Source organism: Amblyomma americanum, chromosome 1 (assembly GCF_052857255.1).
Source record: "Amblyomma americanum isolate KBUSLIRL-KWMA chromosome 1, ASM5285725v1, whole genome shotgun sequence".
Lineage (NCBI taxonomy): Eukaryota > Metazoa > Arthropoda > Arachnida > Ixodida > Ixodidae > Amblyomma > Amblyomma americanum.
In genome coordinates this window covers 361,910,030-361,930,415 of record NC_135497.1, presented here as the reverse complement: position 1 = coordinate 361,930,415, position 20,386 = coordinate 361,910,030, and the positions used below count along the sequence as shown (strand labels likewise).

Here is a 20,386-nt window from a genome sequence, read left to right as displayed (position 1 = left end):
GCGCGTGAGCAACAGCGGCCGGCGATGGCTAAATTCTGAACGCTGCGAGTACAAGGCTACGCGTTCTGCAGAGCGTGCTTTTCCGCATAGTCTTTTCGAGGAGAAGCATCTTTAGTTCCCGCGCGGTATTTTTAAAGCTCAAACTTAACGGACAACATCGCCCGCTGTGTTCGTGCTCAAAGGAACGTTGTACCCCGAAGAACACCAGTTAACTTAAATATAACGCCGTGGTGGATCAGCGGTTAAGGTACTCGGCTGCTGACCCGAAAGACGCGGGTTCTAGCCGGGCCGTTGCGGTCGCATTTCGATAAAGGCTAAATGCTAGAGACCCGTGTGCAGTCCGATATCTTTGCATTTTAAAGAACCGCAGATGGTGGCATTTATCCAGAGCCCTCCACTGCGGCGTCACTCAAAGCCACAGTTTCTGTGAGACGTTAAGCAGCATTAAATCAAAGCCAAACCACCTAGCTCAAGCCTATTTCATGCACCTGCCTAGTGCTTGATATGGAACGTGGTGTACCCATAGATTGCCCATCCGCATCATTCACGAATCATAGCGAACGCTGCTCGTTATGCCGATATAACACGGTGAAATATGTACGTTCGCGAGGTTCAGAACTGACCGTGTCACAGGCGCGGGATATGAACGGGGCAGGTACCGATGCGGTCGGGTAATCAGATATGGCGCCAGAGACGGAAAATTCACTTAGACGTGTCTGTAGTCCCCCCCCCCCCCCCCCCCTTGCTGTCCCTTACAGGTACACGTTCAGCCGTAGCTCGGGGTCCGGTGGCACAAGCATAACCCGAGCGCAGCCCTCTCAGAGCCGCGATGGAGTTCTACCTGGATGCTCGGGTATGGGCCGGCTAACGCGTGGCACGTCCAGCGATGACTTTGGCGAGGACGACGCCCTGGATAGTTTCGTCAGCGTCTCCTTTGACGACAGTGCCGAGTGTTCCGCCACAGGTCATAACTGTCACAAGGAGGCTCTCTTCACGAAACCCAGGTGGGACGTTGGAGCTTTGTGCTCCATCTTCACGACACGTTGTTGGGCTGTGGCGCCTTTCATCCAAATAAAAAAATCTGTTCTTCATATTCGAGACGCGAGTACAAAGTACGGACTATGTAGACAACTTAGTATGCTTGAGACAGCTTGTTATGAGTGCGGGACCTGTAAGGCCCGCCGAGGAAAATGCTTTCGGGAACTCGTCATTGTCATCTTCCAGTGTGTTAATTCGGGAATTGTAGTGGACGAAGTGATCTCACTAGTAGCGCTGGTACACGCAACAGAATTCGAACGAAGACGAATGCGCCTGTTCACGGCGATGTCACCAGGCTGTGTCAGCCTGACGACCACGGAGTTCCATTTGAGTCTCTCGATATTGCGATGCGTATTGATCAAGTGTGTAGTGAGTTACGAAGCATATCCCGCGATAAATAACGCAAGCGTAGTTTCACTTACACATGCGCGTCTCAACGGCTGCATTATTTTTAGGGTTCAAACGGGTGTCGGAAAAGCTTAGGGTTTTGACGCGGCTTTCCGTATCTGCAGAAAAGCTGTCGGTTTTAGGCCGGTTCAGTGCACACCTGAGCAACTGCGTACGCTTGTTGTAGTTTTCCACATTAGAGTACTTAGCAAAGCGTAATGTGCTGCTGTGAGACGACTGGCGAGTTTCAACATTATGCTTCAAGACAATCTTTGGGACAACAGCATAGAGGTTGCGCTCATACAGTCACGTTCAAGTTTATCTATCACATGTACTTCTATTTCCCTTGTCAGCCAGTCGCAGGTTCTGCCCATCACAGCGCATTCTTCATACTTTGCACCGCAATGGTTTGAGCCATCTTTGCAGTCCTTGTAGTGTTTCGCTCTTGGCTTTTGCTGGTATGATGGGTGACACGGTGGGCAGGTTTAGACTCTGCGTATTACCGTTGTTACTAGACGTTTTTTTTTCTGCGATAGCTTTAAAACCCCATGGGGAAAAAATTCGTCGTCGCTCATAGAATTCATCCATTGGCTGGAGGAAGGTGACATCACCAGATCGAAGCATTGCCACTGGCAGGCGGGAAGTGACGCTAGCAGATCGGAGCATTCGCTTTTACTGTAGGCAAGTAACGTCACCAGACGAGACCACTCCCATTGACTGGTGAGACAGGACGTCACCAGGCCAAAGTGACGTCACTTCTGATACAGGCATCAACGGCTGCTAATGCTTTCGCATTGCCAACACATGGAATTAGGTGTCCCTGTGAATTTTCTTCCCTTGCGCCTGTCAACAAAGGAAGTTGTTGCTTTCATGTGCTAGTGGGTCAGCCGGATAAGTGGTCGCTGTAATAAAGTATACCGATACTGCGTCTAAGGCTGTCTTTTGTGAAGTTTGTTTCGTGCGGCTTTGTCCCGTGATGCAATATTAGAAGCTTTAGTACGGCTAATAGTTGCAACAAGAAAACACGCAACCTTTCTTATATTTTTTTGTATTTCAGTGGCATCAAAGCCCAGAGAGGGCTCAGCACCAGAGGTAAGCAACGACCTGCTCTTTTGTAAACCCTTCCAAAGCCATTCTTCGGATCTAGGTGGCTAAAGACTGCAATAACATTCCGCTGCTTTTGTATTGCAACTCAAGCAGTTGTAGAAACTTTATGATGATCTCGATGGCGTCACGATTGTAGGACATCCTCACTCCCCATCTGTGGCCATGTGTCTGAGCGGCATTTGCCTATTGCTTTAAAGAAGTCAAAACGCGTAAGTGTGGCTAAGTTCAGCACCTTCATTTTTATTTGTATATGTGAGGGTGAATGCGGGCATCGTGAAACTCGTTTTGGAGCCGCTGATGTTTATGCATTAAAACGCTACGTTTAGCCTTTTGACACGCTATGTATGTACACGACTGTGTGTAAAGCGAACTCGAGACTTTTTCTGACAGTGAGCTGCACCTAGCAGTGATTTCTTTGATTCAGGCGAATTTAGCATCCTTCATATCGTAAGTAATCTGATTTATGTCGTACTAAACATTTATGACGCACTAAATATTCCGCGAAAAAGTGGGTTGGGTAGCACGTCGTCCGCCATTTTTGTGCAGACATATTTTGCTAGTCGTAGAAACATATTTTTTCGCAATTTCAAGCGTAATATGCTTACTTCATAAGTCGCGGCATTTCTATGATGCAATGTTTGTGAATTATAATTCTTGGGACGAAATATTGCATATCCCTGCAAAAAATCAACCGGTAGTATATTGCGCTGGAAAACTAACAAAATGCCTTTAAGGCCTTTAAGGTGATGTCTTTAAGGCGATGGAAACAAATTGGCGTGCCAAAGGGTTAGAGGGAAATAACTAGACTGACTCCTAAAAAATGGCCAGTATCTCGTTGTCGAGAGCCGACGTGAAATGCATTGCAGAAATAGCTTAGCGCATTATAGGGCGGCTCAGATTGAGGTTACCGCGCTCGGGGTTCGGGGCCTCCGTCATCGGGCACTCCTCTTACCTTTTCATAGTGAGCGATAGCGTACACGGCTACAGTTAAACTTCGATAGTCGCTGACTGACTCTCACCTGCCGTGATCGACATAGAGAGGGCGACGGTCTGTTCAGATGCTCGACTTCGGTGAAGTTCTTTGCCCTCAACCGCCGTGCTCGTAGGAGGGAATGGCGGTCTGTTGGGACGTGCCTGCTGGCACCTTGGAGAAAAGCCTGGACTTCGGGATCAAAGGTTCGACTTAGTTTATTGCATGAGACTCCCCTTACTCCCCGAGAAACTGGATTAAATAAGCTTACAAAACAATGTGCGCCCGTCCAGTCTACGCCCTGGGGCGGAAAACGTCCGCCTCCAGTGTTTTTCTCGCCCCTATAGAGCGGGCCACCAGTCGCTCTATCTCACGCACTCTCGACGGTCACCACGACTACAAGAAGTTACTGAGTCACGGGGTCGGCTGCACGCGCTCCGGCGTGCTGCGCGCGACTCCAGGTAGGAATTCGGAGTAATCGCCACCCAACACCTTCTAGCACCGCCGCCGCTGGTCCGACGCGTTGACGTCAACGTGTGGCGTGTCAGTGGCGCTTGTAACTGCCGGGCTGCAGACTGGTCTGTCTATAGAAAACCATTGTGAAACGGCACCCCCCATTGAATTTTGTAATGAGGGGGCATTCAGGGTCGCTCAGGAGCTAGGCGCAGACATTGCACTTCAAGACAGGCGGTGCCTTGACGAGCGCGGCAGCTTCCTTTGCCGCTTTTGGTGGATGGACATCCACGTGATCGGCGTCGGCCCAAAAATAGGTGGCGCAGCACGCGCTACGAATTGTGGTCGTGGTCGACTACATAGCCGCAAGCACATTTCTTGTAGTTGCTTCGACGTCCGGCCGAGGCGATGGTCCCAGCTTTCTGTGCTAGCACCACCGCCTCCTCTTTGGCATGCGGCACTGATCATGCGGGTCGCTGCAGTTGTTGCCGCTGCTTTCAGGCAGTTCTCTTCCGATACTTGGAAGCGTAGTTTTTTTTTTTTTTTCACAAGCGTGCACTCAGGAGCCGAACGTCCGCCATAAACATTCAGTCGCCGTGTTATGAATGACGTCACTGGACATCAGCAAATCGAGAAAAGTACTGAAAACGCATGCTACTGTATGTAGGGACATGCGGTGTTGCGAGGGCAAACCAAGTTGACATATCCGCTTATCAATACGCATTAATTGCGGTCATATGCTTTGGTGTCGGCCATGCAGCATTCTGGTGACAGAAATTTCCCAGGTTCACAGGTGGGGTGGGTGGATTTTGTTTTCATACCAATGCACCCTTCATTATTTCTAGGTGATAACCGCATGTTTTCATTCGATAGGGTTTTTAAATTTTTCACTGACGTAGGTTTCTTACCAGAGATTTTATATTCAAATTAACCTCAGCACCTCCTCTACGCTTAGGAGAGTGCTGAGCTTACCCATATAGCTGCCAGACGCCTCGCCCTTCTTGATCATGCAACGACTATGGCTGAGGCTACCTGGCTTCGTCTTTCATATATAACATCTCTTGAAACAAGTTGTAGGCGATATAGGTCACTTTAAGCAATTCCACCAGATATTTAGGCACCCTCTTCACACTCTATAGTCATGCACATACCCACTACTCTTAGGCCCTATACACCTAGTGTTGATTTTATCATATGTACATATTTTAGCCTGAGTCGACCAAAAATCTCGTGTTAGGCGCTCTTTGGCCTTAGGTGCCCTTGCGGTATAAAACGTAGCATCATCATCATTTATTTTCATCACGCACACGCTTTTACTTAGGTGTCAGCAGATCGACGCCAGGGTCGTCCAGGATACTTCATAATGACTCAACATATTTTTCTTACCATATGCAGGTAAAAGCGCGATGGAAAAAATGGCAGTGGCTTAGCTCGGCTATGCCAGGCTATATGCAGCGAAAGCAAGTGTGAAACTCCCCGCTTGCCCTTGTTCACATATTACACAACGTATAAAGAACAGGCATAAACGTCCAGTATGACCTGAAGGTCCATGTTTGATTTCAGCACCGAGGCTATCCAAGGATTGAAGGGGTCACGTCACTCTTACGCCTTTTCTCTAGGTTAACAGCACGTGGTTCTTTGGTTTCTTGGGCCCGCCGCTGAAGTCTCTTGGTCGCATTCCATCACTCATCACTGGCCGTCTTCAGTGAAGCAGGACTCGTCTCTCTTCCGGCTGCTGTCGCTGCTTCTAGCGGTAGAGACACCGGACGTTAAACATGCCTGTCTCGCGGCGGCATATTCACGGCGGCGTTTAGCCAATCGTTCGGCGCGCTGTTCGTCTGTTTCCTGGGCAATTCGTTTCCTCTTCATCTCGTTCCGCTGTCGATTCCAGGCATCCTTCAGCTTATCAGAATTGTCGCCGTCCATACTGTCACCACAGCTGTGGATGCGGCGCACTCTAGCTCGCCTTTTCAATCCTGTGACATCACGCATGCGACGCAGCTGTCGAAGCGAGCGGAGGCGAGCGCAACGACAAGGAACGCGGTTTCACGTCCTACCAAACGGCGGCGGCGGCGGCGAGCGGCGCGGTGTGACGTCATGCCAGATGGCGCGGCGAGCGCGCGGAACACCGTAACCTTTCGCGGCGAGGCGCGCGTTGTGACGTCACGTGCCTCGATGAAGTACCGGCACGGCGAAATTGCGAGTTTGCGGCCAATAAAGCTTTCGCTTTAAAATTCGAACAGCGAAATGCGTAGGCGCCCCGTTGTTTGCGTTTATTTAAATCGCGATAATACATCCGCGTATATTAAACTCAGATGACATTTGGATTCATTAGTCATTATCGACTACACGCTGAATAAAACGAAGCTCTGCTCACTTCTAGCATGCGCTCCAGTTCGACATAATTTGTCTCGTGCACGCAGGGAACGAAGGCGAGCGGCCCCCGCAGCTGCGCCGCGTGGCGGCGGTGAACCGGGGCGAGGACTCCCTGGCTAATCTGACCAACCTCGAGCTGATCGCCAGGCAGTGGAGGACGTCCGCCACGCTGCGGGTGTGGATGCTGTTTAATTTCTCTTTTCCACTGCGAGAGCTCCTTGCGATTGATCACTCTCCACTCGCTGGCAGGCGTGGCTCGCGCCGGGTGCATATGCTTATTACGCACGCACGCGAAAGGTTAGAGACCATGAAACGGTACTCAGAATAAGAAAAGCGCACGAACGATCGATATTCCATCACTCGTCACTGCAACAAATTTTAGTTAGCTTAATTATGACCGTCAAAATTTCAGGGCCCCTAGACTTCAAATTGAAGGTAATCGCCTGCGAGTTAGAAGTATGGAACTGCAGCCCACGGAAGCGGTGAAGCTGTCGCGTAACGAACGCGAATGTGTCAAGAGACCGTCAAGCACAACGGGTAGATAAGCGCGCGTACTTCAACATTTCAGGGGAGCATGTGAGAGGTGTTCGTAAGATGGAATTCGGCGCACAAGCCGTACAATAGAACGAACCTTGAGGGTGGATGGCTAAGCCCAGTGCAGTATTCTGGGCCTGCGTGGGGGAACGCAGGCGCCAAGGCACTTCGCGTTCTCCTCAATGCTCTTTTTCGTGGTACGGTCGTCTTGACTGCAATCGCACGCTACGTGAACATCAACGCGACGAGGCGAGGCGGCTTCAGCTAGGTTCGCGATGCTTTGCAAGGAATGTCAGGCGCACGCACCAGGCGGCAAGTCTGGGACGCAAGCCCCCCCGCATATCGATAATTGCGAGTCAGAACTTCCAGAAATAGTTGTAATTGGAAACGCTTATCCGAATTGGCCTTCAAATGGTTCTAATTGTTTTTGCAAGCTCCAACTGACCATTTCTGAAGTTGTATTTCAGGCGTGTGCGAGAGGTCTGTATATGTCAATTTGCCTGGGCTTTCAGTGGAGTCACGGCGTACCGCCATTATACAGGTAGAGACCTTTTCACGACACTCGGGAAAACCAGTTTTCTGGGCTTTAGGGCTAACGTGCGGGAGCTGAACCCCCGACTTTAGCGACTGCACTAGTTATTCATCGTGCTTTCTCTGCAGCAAAATATGTTGCTCGCTCAGTATCTACACACGACAGCAAAGTCTCGCAACTGCTCGTCAGAAGTCGCGTCGGCTTCATTGATGTGGTCGATTCATGCTTTCCTTTTCTGCTGTTTGCTCCTGCAGAGAATCTGGAGGAGCTCCGAGAGGTCCGCATCCCGAAGGCATGCTAACCATGATCACTCCGTGCCACGAGACTAAGAGCTATGTTGCGAATAAACTTTTTTTTTGGGCAGCGCGTTTTTTTTTCTGCAACAATTATGGCTGGCAATTTGCGTTGCTTGCAGGTGTACATGAAAAAGACTGGTGGTGCATTTGCGTAATGAGACGCCAATTTCAGCACCTCTATTTAAGGCAATCGTGTTGTGCAAGGTTATTAACGGGTCGCATGACATCAAAGGCAATAGGCACGATCATGTGGCCTTGCTATATATGTTACTTCATGCGAATGAAGAGAGAATACAGGCGGGGAAAATGAAATCTGCCTGAGCTACAATAGTTGATGCTGTAAAAAGCACACAATTGTCCAGGAGAGGCAAGGCAATGTCCGGTGAAAAAAAAACTTTTCTAAAAGAGTCTGGTCAGGTTTGGGAGTGAAATGAGGGGGAGAGGAAGAGTGAGAGGGCTAAGAATTTGAACTCAATACTCCGAGAACTAAACACTGCCTGCCACATAATTACATCACTCTGCCTTTACAACGTAGTGATGGCAGTGTTCCTGAGGCTCACTGGAAACCTGGCGGCCGCAGTGAATGAGCAAAAGCTTACGATTCAGTTAACTGACAACCTGCCACCATATTTCATAGAATGCACTGCTTCTTATGGTAGCCAACACAACAGCTTCTTTGGCCGCTACCCCGCTGATATTCTTTGCATACATCACAAGCGCAAAGTATACAGTAGAATTTCGATGATGCGACCCCAGCTGATGTGATTAAGGGATGATATGAATAGGTAGAATTGCCTGGCCAGAGTTCATTCTGTACTATGTAAAGAATCTTGGTAATGGTGAACACTCTTCGTGCCCATGCGGATGATCCAAATGCACGAACCGCGTCCTCGATCACCAAGCGCTGCCTGTACACTACCAGCTGCTTATTACACACCACAGACATTGAACCGTGGCATGTGGCCAGTGAATTGCTGACAACGTGATCGCAGTGAGCAGTGGTGCGTGGCTGCGAACAAATCCCATGAATGCATTTCCCGTGCTTTTACATTCGTTTTTGGTGATCTTTCACAATCTTTCACAAGATAATGCATATTCTCTATTTTGTAAGACCATTTCCCAATGGATTTCTGGAAAAAGTTTCCAAGCTCTAGTGGCAAAACCTTCTCGCTTTCACTTTTGAATGCAATAAAAAATTATGCAAAGAGTCGGGGTGGAAAGTTGGGCTGGCCGGCTTTCTAGCAGCATAAAAAAGAGCTGCAGAAGAGGACAAAAGAACAGGACGTGCGCTAAAGCACGTCCCGTCACTTTGTCATCGTCTGTAGCGGTTGGAAAATAACCATAAGAGCATAGTCTCCCACAAACCCCGTTGCTTCAGCTGCAGTGTGTGCAATGGTTAAATTTCATTGCGCGCAGCCACCAGCCAGCATGGAAAAATGGTTTCATGCACTTACCTCTGCTGAGGCATGTTAAGCGACCCATTGCTGCAATGAACATTCCTCCACACAGAGACAGGAGGTGCACCAATTGGGGACAATGTCTCACTAAATTTCTTATAGGCATGTAGAGTCATGGACAAAAGTTTGCGGGATGGGGATTTTCGGAAGAAAAATTATTTCTGTGCTGTCGTACTAGGCAGGCAGATCGTATTTTTGCAGCAGATGGAATTTGTACATCTCTTCATGTTCATATGCATTTCAGTTATCTGCTGCGCCTGAAATCGAAGGAATAAATTTTTTTCGCGAATTGGCATCCCGCAAACGTTTGTCTATGACTGTACATCTGAGCAAAATCTTCTCTGTAAATTGCTATGAAATGTGGCAATATGCAAGCTGTAAAAATATTACCGAGGTTCCTTTGTTCATTGCGGATGATTTGAGGAAAATGTTTTTCCTGCAAGGCAAATATTTTTGCATGGAAAGGAGAGCACCACGGCACCCTCTTAGCACAGAAATAACATAGCACTACAGCTACCCCTATGATGGCATATGCCATCTTCTGAAGTAGGAAGAGCTAGTCATAAAGAACAGGTGGCAAAACGTTTGAATTTTTTATTCAGCAAGTTTAAAAACAATATGGCCACATTTATTTAGTTGTAATTCCTCAATGCAACTTGCACGACAGGCAGTGAATAATGTAAGCTTCTATTCCCTGCTCATGAGACAAAATAAAGCATGCAGGAATTTTCCACTCGGGAGATTACATAAGTGAACTATCAGCTCAGGAACTTCAACATGAGCAACATTATGGTTTAAACTTCCATAACTAACAAACTGCAAAACCAAAATAACGGTAACATTGTTCCTTAACAAGTTGTCGGAAGCACATGACCCAAATTTCATTTTGCAGGATCGGAGACGACTTGCTCTTTCACAAGCTATTGATAACAAACATTAAATCTTTGTTTAAATATATAGTAAGAAGGCAATCAAAACCCTAAACACCATTCCCATTACAGCGTTGCTGCTTATAACTTTAATATCTTTGAAAGCGTGAGACAATCGTGCATTTGTTTCAAGTTCTTCTCTAAAGCATCTCTGAATTTTGCGGTCGACGTAGCAGCACTGCTGTTGAACGAATACGAGTCAAAAGTGACTCTGAGCTAGAGGGTTGTAGCAGCAACCATAGCCATCCTTCACAAGTGGGCCATAAAGCATAACTGCATCACATTGTGTTGCCACCTGCATAACCAAGACAGTTCAGATTAGGTGATTCTAACATCAAAGTGCCTAAAGAAAAACAGTCGTTGCATTCAAATATTTTAAGCATACTGTAGGCAGTGTCATGGTCCCAGCAGGAGGGGCTTCGACCACAATAAAAATAAATACAGCAACTGCACCACCAGAAAAAAACTGACCATGAATTGAAAAGCAAGAGATTCAATCCACTGGCGAAATTCAGGCAAGACAGTTCCACAATGCTCTAGTTCTCCCAAAAACTATACATATGGACATTTGTTCTAGCAAATACTGGAGGCGGTGAAAAATAGGTTTCTCTATGTGAAAATAGGCTGGATGTGAAAAACGTATTTTGGTCTTCCTTGAAAGGTGGTTGCCAAGAAAAGTGAGGCTTTTGTGTACTTTCAGTATTTTAATGGGCTTTCTGCTGCATACTTTCACTTCCATTCGGGACATGAGGAAATTGCCATACATTAGTATGCATGCAAGGGAAAATAATGCAGCAGAAAGGAGAGAACTGAGTATCCCACACTTTCTATAAATGCATCCAACTGTCTTATGCTAAGCGTGATGAAGTTGGCCAAAATATTTTTTTGGTGCAAGGGTCCCATACTACTGCAGCACGTTCAAATTTGTATTGCACAGGAGTTACAGATAAGGGAGCTGGAGTTTTGAGTTTAATGAAACTGAAAAAAAAAAGAGAAATCCAACATTCATTTTTTTTAAATTTAGTTTATGCCAAGAAAAGTACCTTTCAGATGTACATTACAGCTTGCTGGCTACCGAGTGTGTGTTCACGACAGTCACAAGATAATCGATCTGGGAGACAGGAGTGTGCCGACACAACAGCATTGTTAGAGTAAGTAGCGCAGTTGTATGTTTTGAGGCATTGCTCCACTACTTCAGACACACGCAGGGTACAGACCGAGAGGCTCAACCATCTTGTCATGTTTTCGCCTAAACTAGCATAGTGCCTTCGGCTCGCGGGCTGTCATTGCGTCATTAAATGTTACTGTTCACAGAGGCCTTTTCAGGACATGAAAGGGAAAAGGCTGGAACGCTAACAAGCCATAGATTAGCTGAAATAATGCATAAGCATCTCCAAAAAGGGTATTGCTCTGGCCTTAGTGCTGGTTCAGCGGCGCTTTCATTGCTGCCATGATAGTGTGGACTAATATGGACTACTATCGCATGCCCTGTGGCCCCTGGATTTCTGTTAGTCACTTTTCCTTACTACCCAATCGTACTTTCTTGAGAAGTGCTTGCTCTATTCAGAGTTCATTCCGTGTTGGAGGGAGGAATGTGTGGCAAGAAAGAAATACACTTCCGTTTATCACAGTCAGGTATTCATTCAGAATAAGGGAGACAAGGGAAGACAGGCCTGGTTCCATAAGCCTAAGCAAGGCAGTTCTGTGTGTGCGTGTATGCTTTTCTCTGTGTTAATTTCATTACTTTTGCTCATTTTTATTTTTATTTTTTCACAATCTGGTGTTTAAAAATTTACTTTCACATTTTTGTCCAATGAATCGATCATTCAACTTCAGCACTGTTGTTTTTTCTTATGGCGAGAGCACTCTATATTGCAATCATTGTTTGGAATATGGAATCATTGTATGCAATATTGCAATTATTGCAAGATAATTTTGGTCTGCACAACGGTGCCACACATGTCAGTGAAAAAATTCCTCCACACCAAAAGAGTTGACTCTGTTTTTTTTAAAAATAAACAGTGAAAACTCCAACCCATAGATATAAGCTTGAAGCCTGGTGGTTTGAAATTTCCATTGGGTGAGGGGTTGTCAAAACTCAACTCTGGGCATGCTAGAGTCCGGTTATAATGAACCCGGGTAGAACGAATTATGGTTTACATCACTCGAAGCTGTGTCATCAGTATTCATGGGATATATACTTTCTACAGTGAATTTCACTTTGGATATATCAAACTCTGAGTGCGCGCCGTTGATGCACACCCAAGCGTGCCTTCGCCCCAAATTGCATTGCAGCCCTCCTATTCAGCACCTGCCCCCAAAATGATCAACTATGTGTAAGCAGATTCGGGCCCATTGCGCTTTAGGAAAGAGCACGAACCGGGCAGAGCCAACACCCTCGAGAGAGTTTTACAAGGCCTTAGTTCTCCCCCTGTGATGTCGCTACTCAGATCACCTAGCAACAGTATGCTTCCACTGACTTCTCCACACTTCTTGTTTAGTTAGAACGATAGAATTCAGAGCGGGTACATGACGCGGCATTTATTTTGAGGCACTAGCCACAAAGGAGCAGTTTTGCAAAATTTGCGTAGGGATCGACGTTATCAGCTCTATGGCTTCCGCTTTGCCTTTCTTGTAAACATTTTTCTTTACACATAACTTTAATAAACTGCTGAATGTTTTGAAATCTTTCCTTCCTTATATTTTCTACTCATAACTTTTATGGAGAGCAGCATTAATAAAACATGAAACACGTGATTAGCTTCAGCTGCATATGAACAATCTTATTGAGGGCATGTATATTTATTCTAATCTATATTATGTTTAAAATGATTAATTCCCCTTTCGAGACAATGATACTAGCGCTGCTGCAGGCAACATAGTTACAACACAGCAAGTTTGGAATTAGAGATATACAACACTGAAGGAACTATTTACAAAAAAACAACTGCCTTGTTATGCAGAGCTTGAGCTTCTTGGCGTAGAAAGATAAAATGGGCCTTCAGGAAACACAAGTTGTGGCACGCTGGCCCCTACAATGTCCATGGCAAGTGTCCTACCTTTTTTAAATTAAAGCATGCTCACACTGTGGTCTCAACCGCCACGCAGACATTCCCTATTTACTGCGTAAATGTATTGCACTTGAAACTGGGAGAGTGGTCGTACAGTCCCTCCAGCACACAAATTACCGTACCATGCTGCTCGTGGATACAGACAAACCGCTCCTATTTGCTGCATATGGGAGTCTGGCCAAAGTGGCCTGCTCTTTGATGAGATTGCGCCTGGGCGAAGGGGCAGATGCGAAAGCGATGCAGTGACGGTGTTCCCTGTAGGCTCGTCGAGGTGGGAGGCCTCTCGCACAACGTCAACCTCAATAGAGCAAGGTTCACTAACCTAGAAGGAAGTTAAATTTTCTTTAAATAGCATTTGTAACTCTGCAAGGGACCTACCTCTTAAAAAGATACATGCCGATGCAGTTTTCAAATCTGCTAACCTTCTAGGGTTCTGAAGTACACTCGTTGATCATGTCTGTGATATTACATTTTGATTTTGGCTAAGACACTGGAATAATCACCAAAGGAAAGCACGGTGTCCAAATCTCCTGCACGAGCGCAGGTGAGGAGAACAACGGAGAGGAAAACCTCGGCCATTTCAGCCAATGTGACGTCCTGTTGAGGAGTCAGGGATACTTCGGTCCACCCGAGCAAGCTTTTAGTGGGTGTTTCTAAAGCTGCATGCGCTGTTCGTGTTACATGTGTTGCAGATATACAAAATGTGTCAGCTGATTTTGATCAGCAGCTTCAACACAAGGTAAGTACTGCTCTGCGTTATGGTGCACATATAACTACTGCCGTGACTATGTCGTGTTCCACTGTTTCTCAAAAGATCCACAGCTTGTACAATCGAGGGTCGAAGCTCTAATGAGGCAGAATTTCAAGCCGACCAAGGCAAGCATACTTAGCTCGAAGCACTTTTGTCAGAGCAGCTTCACGCAGAGCTTGTCTTTAAAGTGATCTCTTGTGCTTTCAGTCAAAAAGGCACGGCTAAACCACGACACGGTTTCTTCAATTTTTTTCGCGTATCAAATGTGTGTAACCAGTGCCGAAGCACTCCTGCTAACAGAATAAACACGAGGTAATAGCTTTAATTCCAGATTCTAATTCTATTCCTTTGCGACAGTTCGCCCTTTTGCGTGTGGAGCATTGCGTGAAGTGTTTACAGCAATCGGTCCACGGACAGTGACCCCCGATGGTACATACAAACAGCTTCTGCACGTCGCTGCATCTGTGCCTGCTTTTTTCACGAAAGGAGACACTACAGGCAACTGTGTTAATCGTCACGCAACCAATCATCAGCATGATTATTCGCGGGCGGACAGGCTATTGAGGAGAGCCCACTGTTGTGTCGGAGATCGTGGTGGCTCTGCGAGACGCTTTCCCGTACGTCACGCGCCTGACATGCTCACACCGCTGCAGAAGCTTTATAGAGGCTCAGGCATCTGTCGCTCTCCTCAAGATACGCGGCCAGACCTCCTGGGGCATGCTGAGTAAAGTTTGGTTCGATGCGCCCAAACAAGCAAGCAAGCATAGATGCTTTCATATGCGGCATCTTGTTTTTCCACCCATTGCTGCCTTCACACTAATCGTGGTTACGAGATTAAAAGCAAAATATTTGACAGACAGATGTCTGTCTGGTTTTGTATGCAACATTTTGAAATGGACGCCAACCAAGTTCTAAGAAAATACGACGTTTAGAAATCTTGCTCAGTTTCTTTATCAAGGTGTGGCTGCGGACTAGTTGCAGGTTGGCTTCTAAACTGTGGATCTAGGAAGAAGGAAGGGATCCGAAGTAGTCATTATTTCCCGGCATCTGCTGAACATGCCATGACTAAAGCAGCAGCATTGTGCACGGACTTGTCTTGGCCTACAGCACAGTAGTTCCATCAAAGTCTACCCTATGGTCACACTCCTCGTAGTGCTCGGCCACTGAGCTTGGCTCACTTTGACATCAACTTTGTGCTGCCCCACTCATTCAGTGAAATATTTTTTATTCCCAACATAAAACATCAGGCACTCAGAGTAGCCAAGGAATTTTGTACACGATGTCTTGGGCCTTTTTTTTGGGATGACTATCCTTCGGGCGAGGCAGGAGAGATCTGATGGTGGTAATCGGCCTGAGTATTTTTCGCACCGCTTCCATTCCGAGAATACGAACTCAGGTTTCACTGACACATTTTACGCATGTAATGCATACGAGTCTTTTCCGCTGGCGTATGCTGAGGCTAGGCATAGAATTGGTTTGGTTTACTCTTCCTTGGTTTCAGGTTATACCTGAAATAAACAAATTGAGGTACGATTTTCTTTGAAGGTCGGTGGAAAAATAGTCGCCAAATCGCTTTACAACACCGCAGAAAGCTGCGATCTGGACTCAACGCAGTGCCGGATCTATAGCAGCAGCTTCTCGGGTCCTCAATGTGCTATCTCAACCTCTTGACCAATCACAGGTAGCGGCACGACTCGCTGTATGCCCCGCGGTACCGGCTTCATATTTCTGCTAAAAACCGAATCGGCCTAATTTTAGTTCAATATTCGAGTACGAAGCATGAAAAACTTTAGAACGCCACAGCAAGCCCGAATTTCACAATAACGTGCTTCAGTGCCCTTTAAGAGACTGTATTTGCTTCTTACTATTCTAACAAACTTCCTGGTTTAACGACTTTTCTATAATTCAATGCTTCAGCTCCTTGTATTTTTCAAAAGTAGCCATTATTTGAAAACATTTCGAACATCTTGCCATAGATTGCAGTGGTAAAGCGAAGGTTGCTTGAAGTATCACTTTAATCCAGGCGTTCTGGGCTTCCTCCCGTGGAAGCTTGAATATACAAGTGAATTTTGGTTTCCCGAAGCGCTTGTTAGGTGTTATTCACATTCTGCCCCAATGAAGGCACTAGCACATTTCACCCCACCCACAACCGCAGGCGCAGGACAAGCGGAAGCTCTGCATGCACTGTCAGTGTCCAGAAAAAAAAAAACCGCGATGAGAAGCATTTCGCAGAATGCGACGACTTTCCTTTCCCCAAGGCTAGGCCATCAAGGGAGTGCCTGGTACTTGTGCAACCCATCGCAATGGCGTCGCCGTCGTCCCCATTCGGGCTTCTCCCAGAAGCTGGGGTTAACAATTGTATATCTTCCTCGCCTCTGTATCAATGAGTGTTTGCTACTCGTAGCTTCGCAACGCGCTGCACAGAACTTCAATGTGGGCCTCTTCTGTGAGACGTAGCTTAGGAGGGGAAGGAAGAGCCAGAAGGCTTTAAGTTCTCCAGGGGTTATTGGGAGAGTCAGAACTGCCATTGGATCCTGTCGGGCAACAGGGGAGAAGGAAAAAATTGCTTACAAAAGCAACTCGACGTCTCCGGCACCACACGCTCCTGCTTTAAAGCGCTCCTCTTTGGCCCATTCCTTTAAACAGCGGTGTGCACGTCTGTAATCTTGACAGAGCCAAGTAGCTGCCGCGGCAGTTCCGCCAAGCGTGCTGGCTGAAATGGCTCGACCAGGAACTTACAAGCGCGCAAGGACGCTGCGGGGCCAGTAGCTGCACAGCGTGTCACTGAAAAATTCTTAGCTTTCACACCAGTTTGATTTATTTTTTTATCTTCCATGCTTTCTTACATAGCAAGCTCTAGCTCTAGCATTAAAGGGGCTCCCCTGACTCTAGCCGTTCATACGCTGTTGCCGATTTTGTGTCTCCTGTTTCCCGCACTCGCCCAGCGAGTGTCATGTGGTCAAGATGATGAGGAAGCGGCAAGCCCTGCCGCTTCCTGACAGAGTGAAAGTTATTCAGCACGTCGAGCGTGGAGCGAAGAAATCAGATGTTGCATTGTGCTTTAAATTGCCAGGAGGACGCTCAGTAGTTACAAAAAAAAAGTCTGCCATTTAGAGAAAGCACGAGTGCGACCGAACGCTGTTACATCCGCCAGACGGCATTTTCGCTCGGCTGTTCACAATCTCATGTATGGTGAACTTCGTAATGAAATTCGTTATAAGTGGGTTTGGGTATTATGAACTATTACATACATCAAACAAATTCCGGCGAATCGTGCTGTTCGTTATAACCTGACTCAACTGTAGTGCCAGGCCCACGCAACAGCTCTTTGACCAATATAGTGATGACCAGGTAGCCCTTAATGGAAAGGTCTAAGTGCTAAGTATTCAATATTGTCAGACTAGAACAGCTTACTATGTTAAGGGTGGAGCCAAGATATCTGCACTATTTTTGAACTTCAGAAATGCTCTTTGTGACATACATGAAGTATCACTGTTTCATTTGCTTTGTCATGCGTATAAGAAGTTTTTCCTATTCAGCACCATGCATCTATTGCCACAATGACTTGCTGGAACCAAGAGTGATCACTTTAGCAAGGTAATGATTTAAAAATTCGTCATGCAAACTAATAGACGCACCATCTGCAATCAGATCAAATACATAATTTTTATCAATTAAAAATAACAGGTCACAAACTGCTTCCTAATAGTCCTCCTGTAGTGACACTAAGAACACCTGAACCGTGGGCCACTTCAAAAGACTGTTGCCTATCCTAGCGACAAGGATCAATGCACTGAGTGATAAGCACTGGAAGGCCTATTGACTAACTTAAGCAACAACTTTGTATCAGGAACTTGATCGAAAGCTTTATAGAAATGCACATACAAGACCTTGTTCAACATATCAAACACTGCTGACAACTGCTGTATAGAAGTAGAGATACTTTACTTGGTTTGGTGTTATCGGGTTTAACATCCCAAAGCGATTAAGGCTATGAGTGATGCCACAGTGGAGGGCTCTGGTTAATTTCGACCACCTGGTATTCTTTATCATGCACTGATATCGCACAGTACACGGGCCTCTAGCATTCCGCCGCCATCGAAATGAGACCGCCGCAGCAGAGATTGAACCAGCGTCTTTTGGGTATGCAGCCGAGCACCATAATCATTAAGCTGCCACGGCAGCTAGAGATACTTTGTATAAAAAATGGCACAGTATCTGTCTCGCAAATCGGTGGACACCTGAACCAGGTAAGGGAAGAGATAAAGGAGGCACTAAGAGAAGAAAGGAGGAAAGAGGTGCCATAGTGGAGGGCTCCGGAATAATTTTGACCACCAGGGGACCTTTAACGTGCACAGACACCGCACAGCACATGGGCGCCTTAGCGTTTCACCTCCATCGAAACGCGGCCGCCGCGGTCAGGTTCGAACCCGCGGGTACTCTGGATTAGTAGCCGAGCACCTAACCACTGAGCCACCATGGTAGGTTATTGTCTAAAAACATGTTGATTAATTGACAGCACATTATGTTCCAGCAAAAACTTCTTCATTAGCTTGCAATGACATGCCACTGCTTGATAATTGTACTGTTAATAGCAACAGGCTTGTAATTACGAAGTGATAAAGGGCCAGCTTACTGATAAATAGATCAATGCATGCATTGCACCAGTGACCTAGTATTCAACTTGTAGACACAAATAGCTTGAACATGTAAGTCACAAATTTGAATGCCTGTTTGGCACACCTCGCTATAAGCGCAATTAGGAATGCTGTCCGGCCCCACTTAATTTTTCCGATATTTTTTAAGAACATAGCTGCAGCTATGCACATTATTCCTTGTGCATGTTGAAAAATGACACGGTAAACACGGGCATTAAATATATAGCAGGAGTCTGACGCGTGTGCATTATGTACAGCCGCACTATCGGATTTTACTGAACTCATGGACAACTCATGGACAACAAAAGAACTCATGGACAACAGTTGGACGTCTATGCATATGTTCCTTGGCCGTGTAATATATTCACTCCGATGTCAAACCCTGCATACACAGCTTTGCTTTGACAGTCCTTACATACATCAAGTACACCTATATGAAAAGAATCTCATAAATGTGTTTAGCTTAATAGAACTGCTTGCAGCATCAAAAGCGCTGTTCAAATAAGCTAGCCCTAAGAAGGAAAGATGACAATCGTTCTCAAGCTTCAAAGCAACTAAAACTAAAAGTGCCAGTTTCACACAAGTTAAACCAATATGTTTCACTCTAAAATCTTAAGATTAGTGCTGCTACTTTGCAAACAAGTACAGAAAGACAAAAGCTGCCTAAGGTTTCTTATCATACTTTGGTCGTTATGTGATGCCAGCAAACCAGCCACACGTCACTGATTTTTCCTTAGCATCAGTACGTCTGCTTTCATCATCAGCAGCTCCTTGCGAAGCTACCCTGAGCATTTTTAATGCATACCATTCATGGCAAGAACTCTTAGCCCTACCCCACGTATTTGTTCACAACTCACTTTCAGTGATGCTGTGGATAAAGTGCATTTTGGAGCAATTTTTGCAGCATTAAAATTTTCAATTTGGTGCCGAGGAACGTCGATTTATAACAGTCAGAAGAACTAAAATTTCAAATCCGAAGCACTTTGTAGCATTAAAAGATTGGTTTAAAAGCACTTGGAGTATGTAGCTTTTAGTTTCAAGACCTTTTAGTTTGGCAAACAGCACTAGAAAAGTTTGGGTGGAATGTAAAGATGCGCTACACCATTAAAATTGTAATTATTGACACATTGTCGCACCTGAGAGGTCTTCAATTCTAAGTTTTACGCTGTATAATTAAGAGACTCCTTTGCGAAATATGTCATCCAATGTTAATTTTAACAACCCATAAATACACTGCCCATACTTTTGAGCACAGTACATTAAATGTGTTCATGTGTGGCTCCTCATTTTTTTTTACAAAGCTTAGAAAACTTTATTATAGCTATTCCACATCAAAACCTCTCTGCTTTTCATCTATGTCAGCCAGTTCAGTCCCGCTTTCTTGCAGACTTGTGCTAGAATCGCTCAACATCACTTGATTAGATTCAGTCACCTCCTTATTCTTGTGAGCCAGGACAGCTTTGATCAGCCCCTGTGCTGGTTGAAGCATCGTCGACAGTTCTGCCTATGGAGCGCAGAAAGTCTGCACTAACCCTGCACAATGTGTAGAGCTTCATTTTTTAAACAATTGGCAGAGCGCAAGGGTCACCGTGTAGCACAACTAAAGCAAACGGGAAAGAACAAACGCAGCAACGCCATGCAGCTGTGCCCATTTACAACTAACACAGGACTCGCAAGAATAAGATCGACACGGCAGTTACAATGCGCATTGTGGCTATGGCACTTTGTCGGATAGATTTGAAGTCCCCGGGCATGATGCTAGGTTGCAATGAAGACTACATGCTAGAAGCCCATGTGCGGGAACGAGCTGCACGGCCGTAATCCTCA

At 46.1% G+C, this 20,386-nt stretch overlaps 1 protein-coding gene and 1 pseudogene across 1 annotated transcript in view; one reads left to right on the top strand and one right to left on the bottom strand.

Annotated features, from left to right (window-relative positions):
* The window catches only part of LOC144100897 (uncharacterized), a 73,059-nt gene extending 65,299 nt beyond the window's left edge, over nt 1-7,760 (top strand). The window contains exons 6-9 of the mRNA XM_077633813.1: nt 759-1,004; nt 2,483-2,517; nt 6,379-6,506; nt 7,652-7,760. Coding sequence (XP_077489939.1) covers nt 759-1,004; nt 2,483-2,517; nt 6,379-6,506; nt 7,652-7,726 — 484 coding nt within the window. The 3' untranslated portion in view covers nt 7,727-7,760. The remainder of the gene's footprint in view (nt 1-758; nt 1,005-2,482; nt 2,518-6,378; nt 6,507-7,651) is intronic.
* Nucleotides 7,761-10,160: 2,400 nt separating this feature from the next.
* Nucleotides 10,161-20,386, bottom strand: part of LOC144121853 (carnitine O-acetyltransferase-like) — a 170,888-nt pseudogene continuing 160,662 nt past the window's right edge.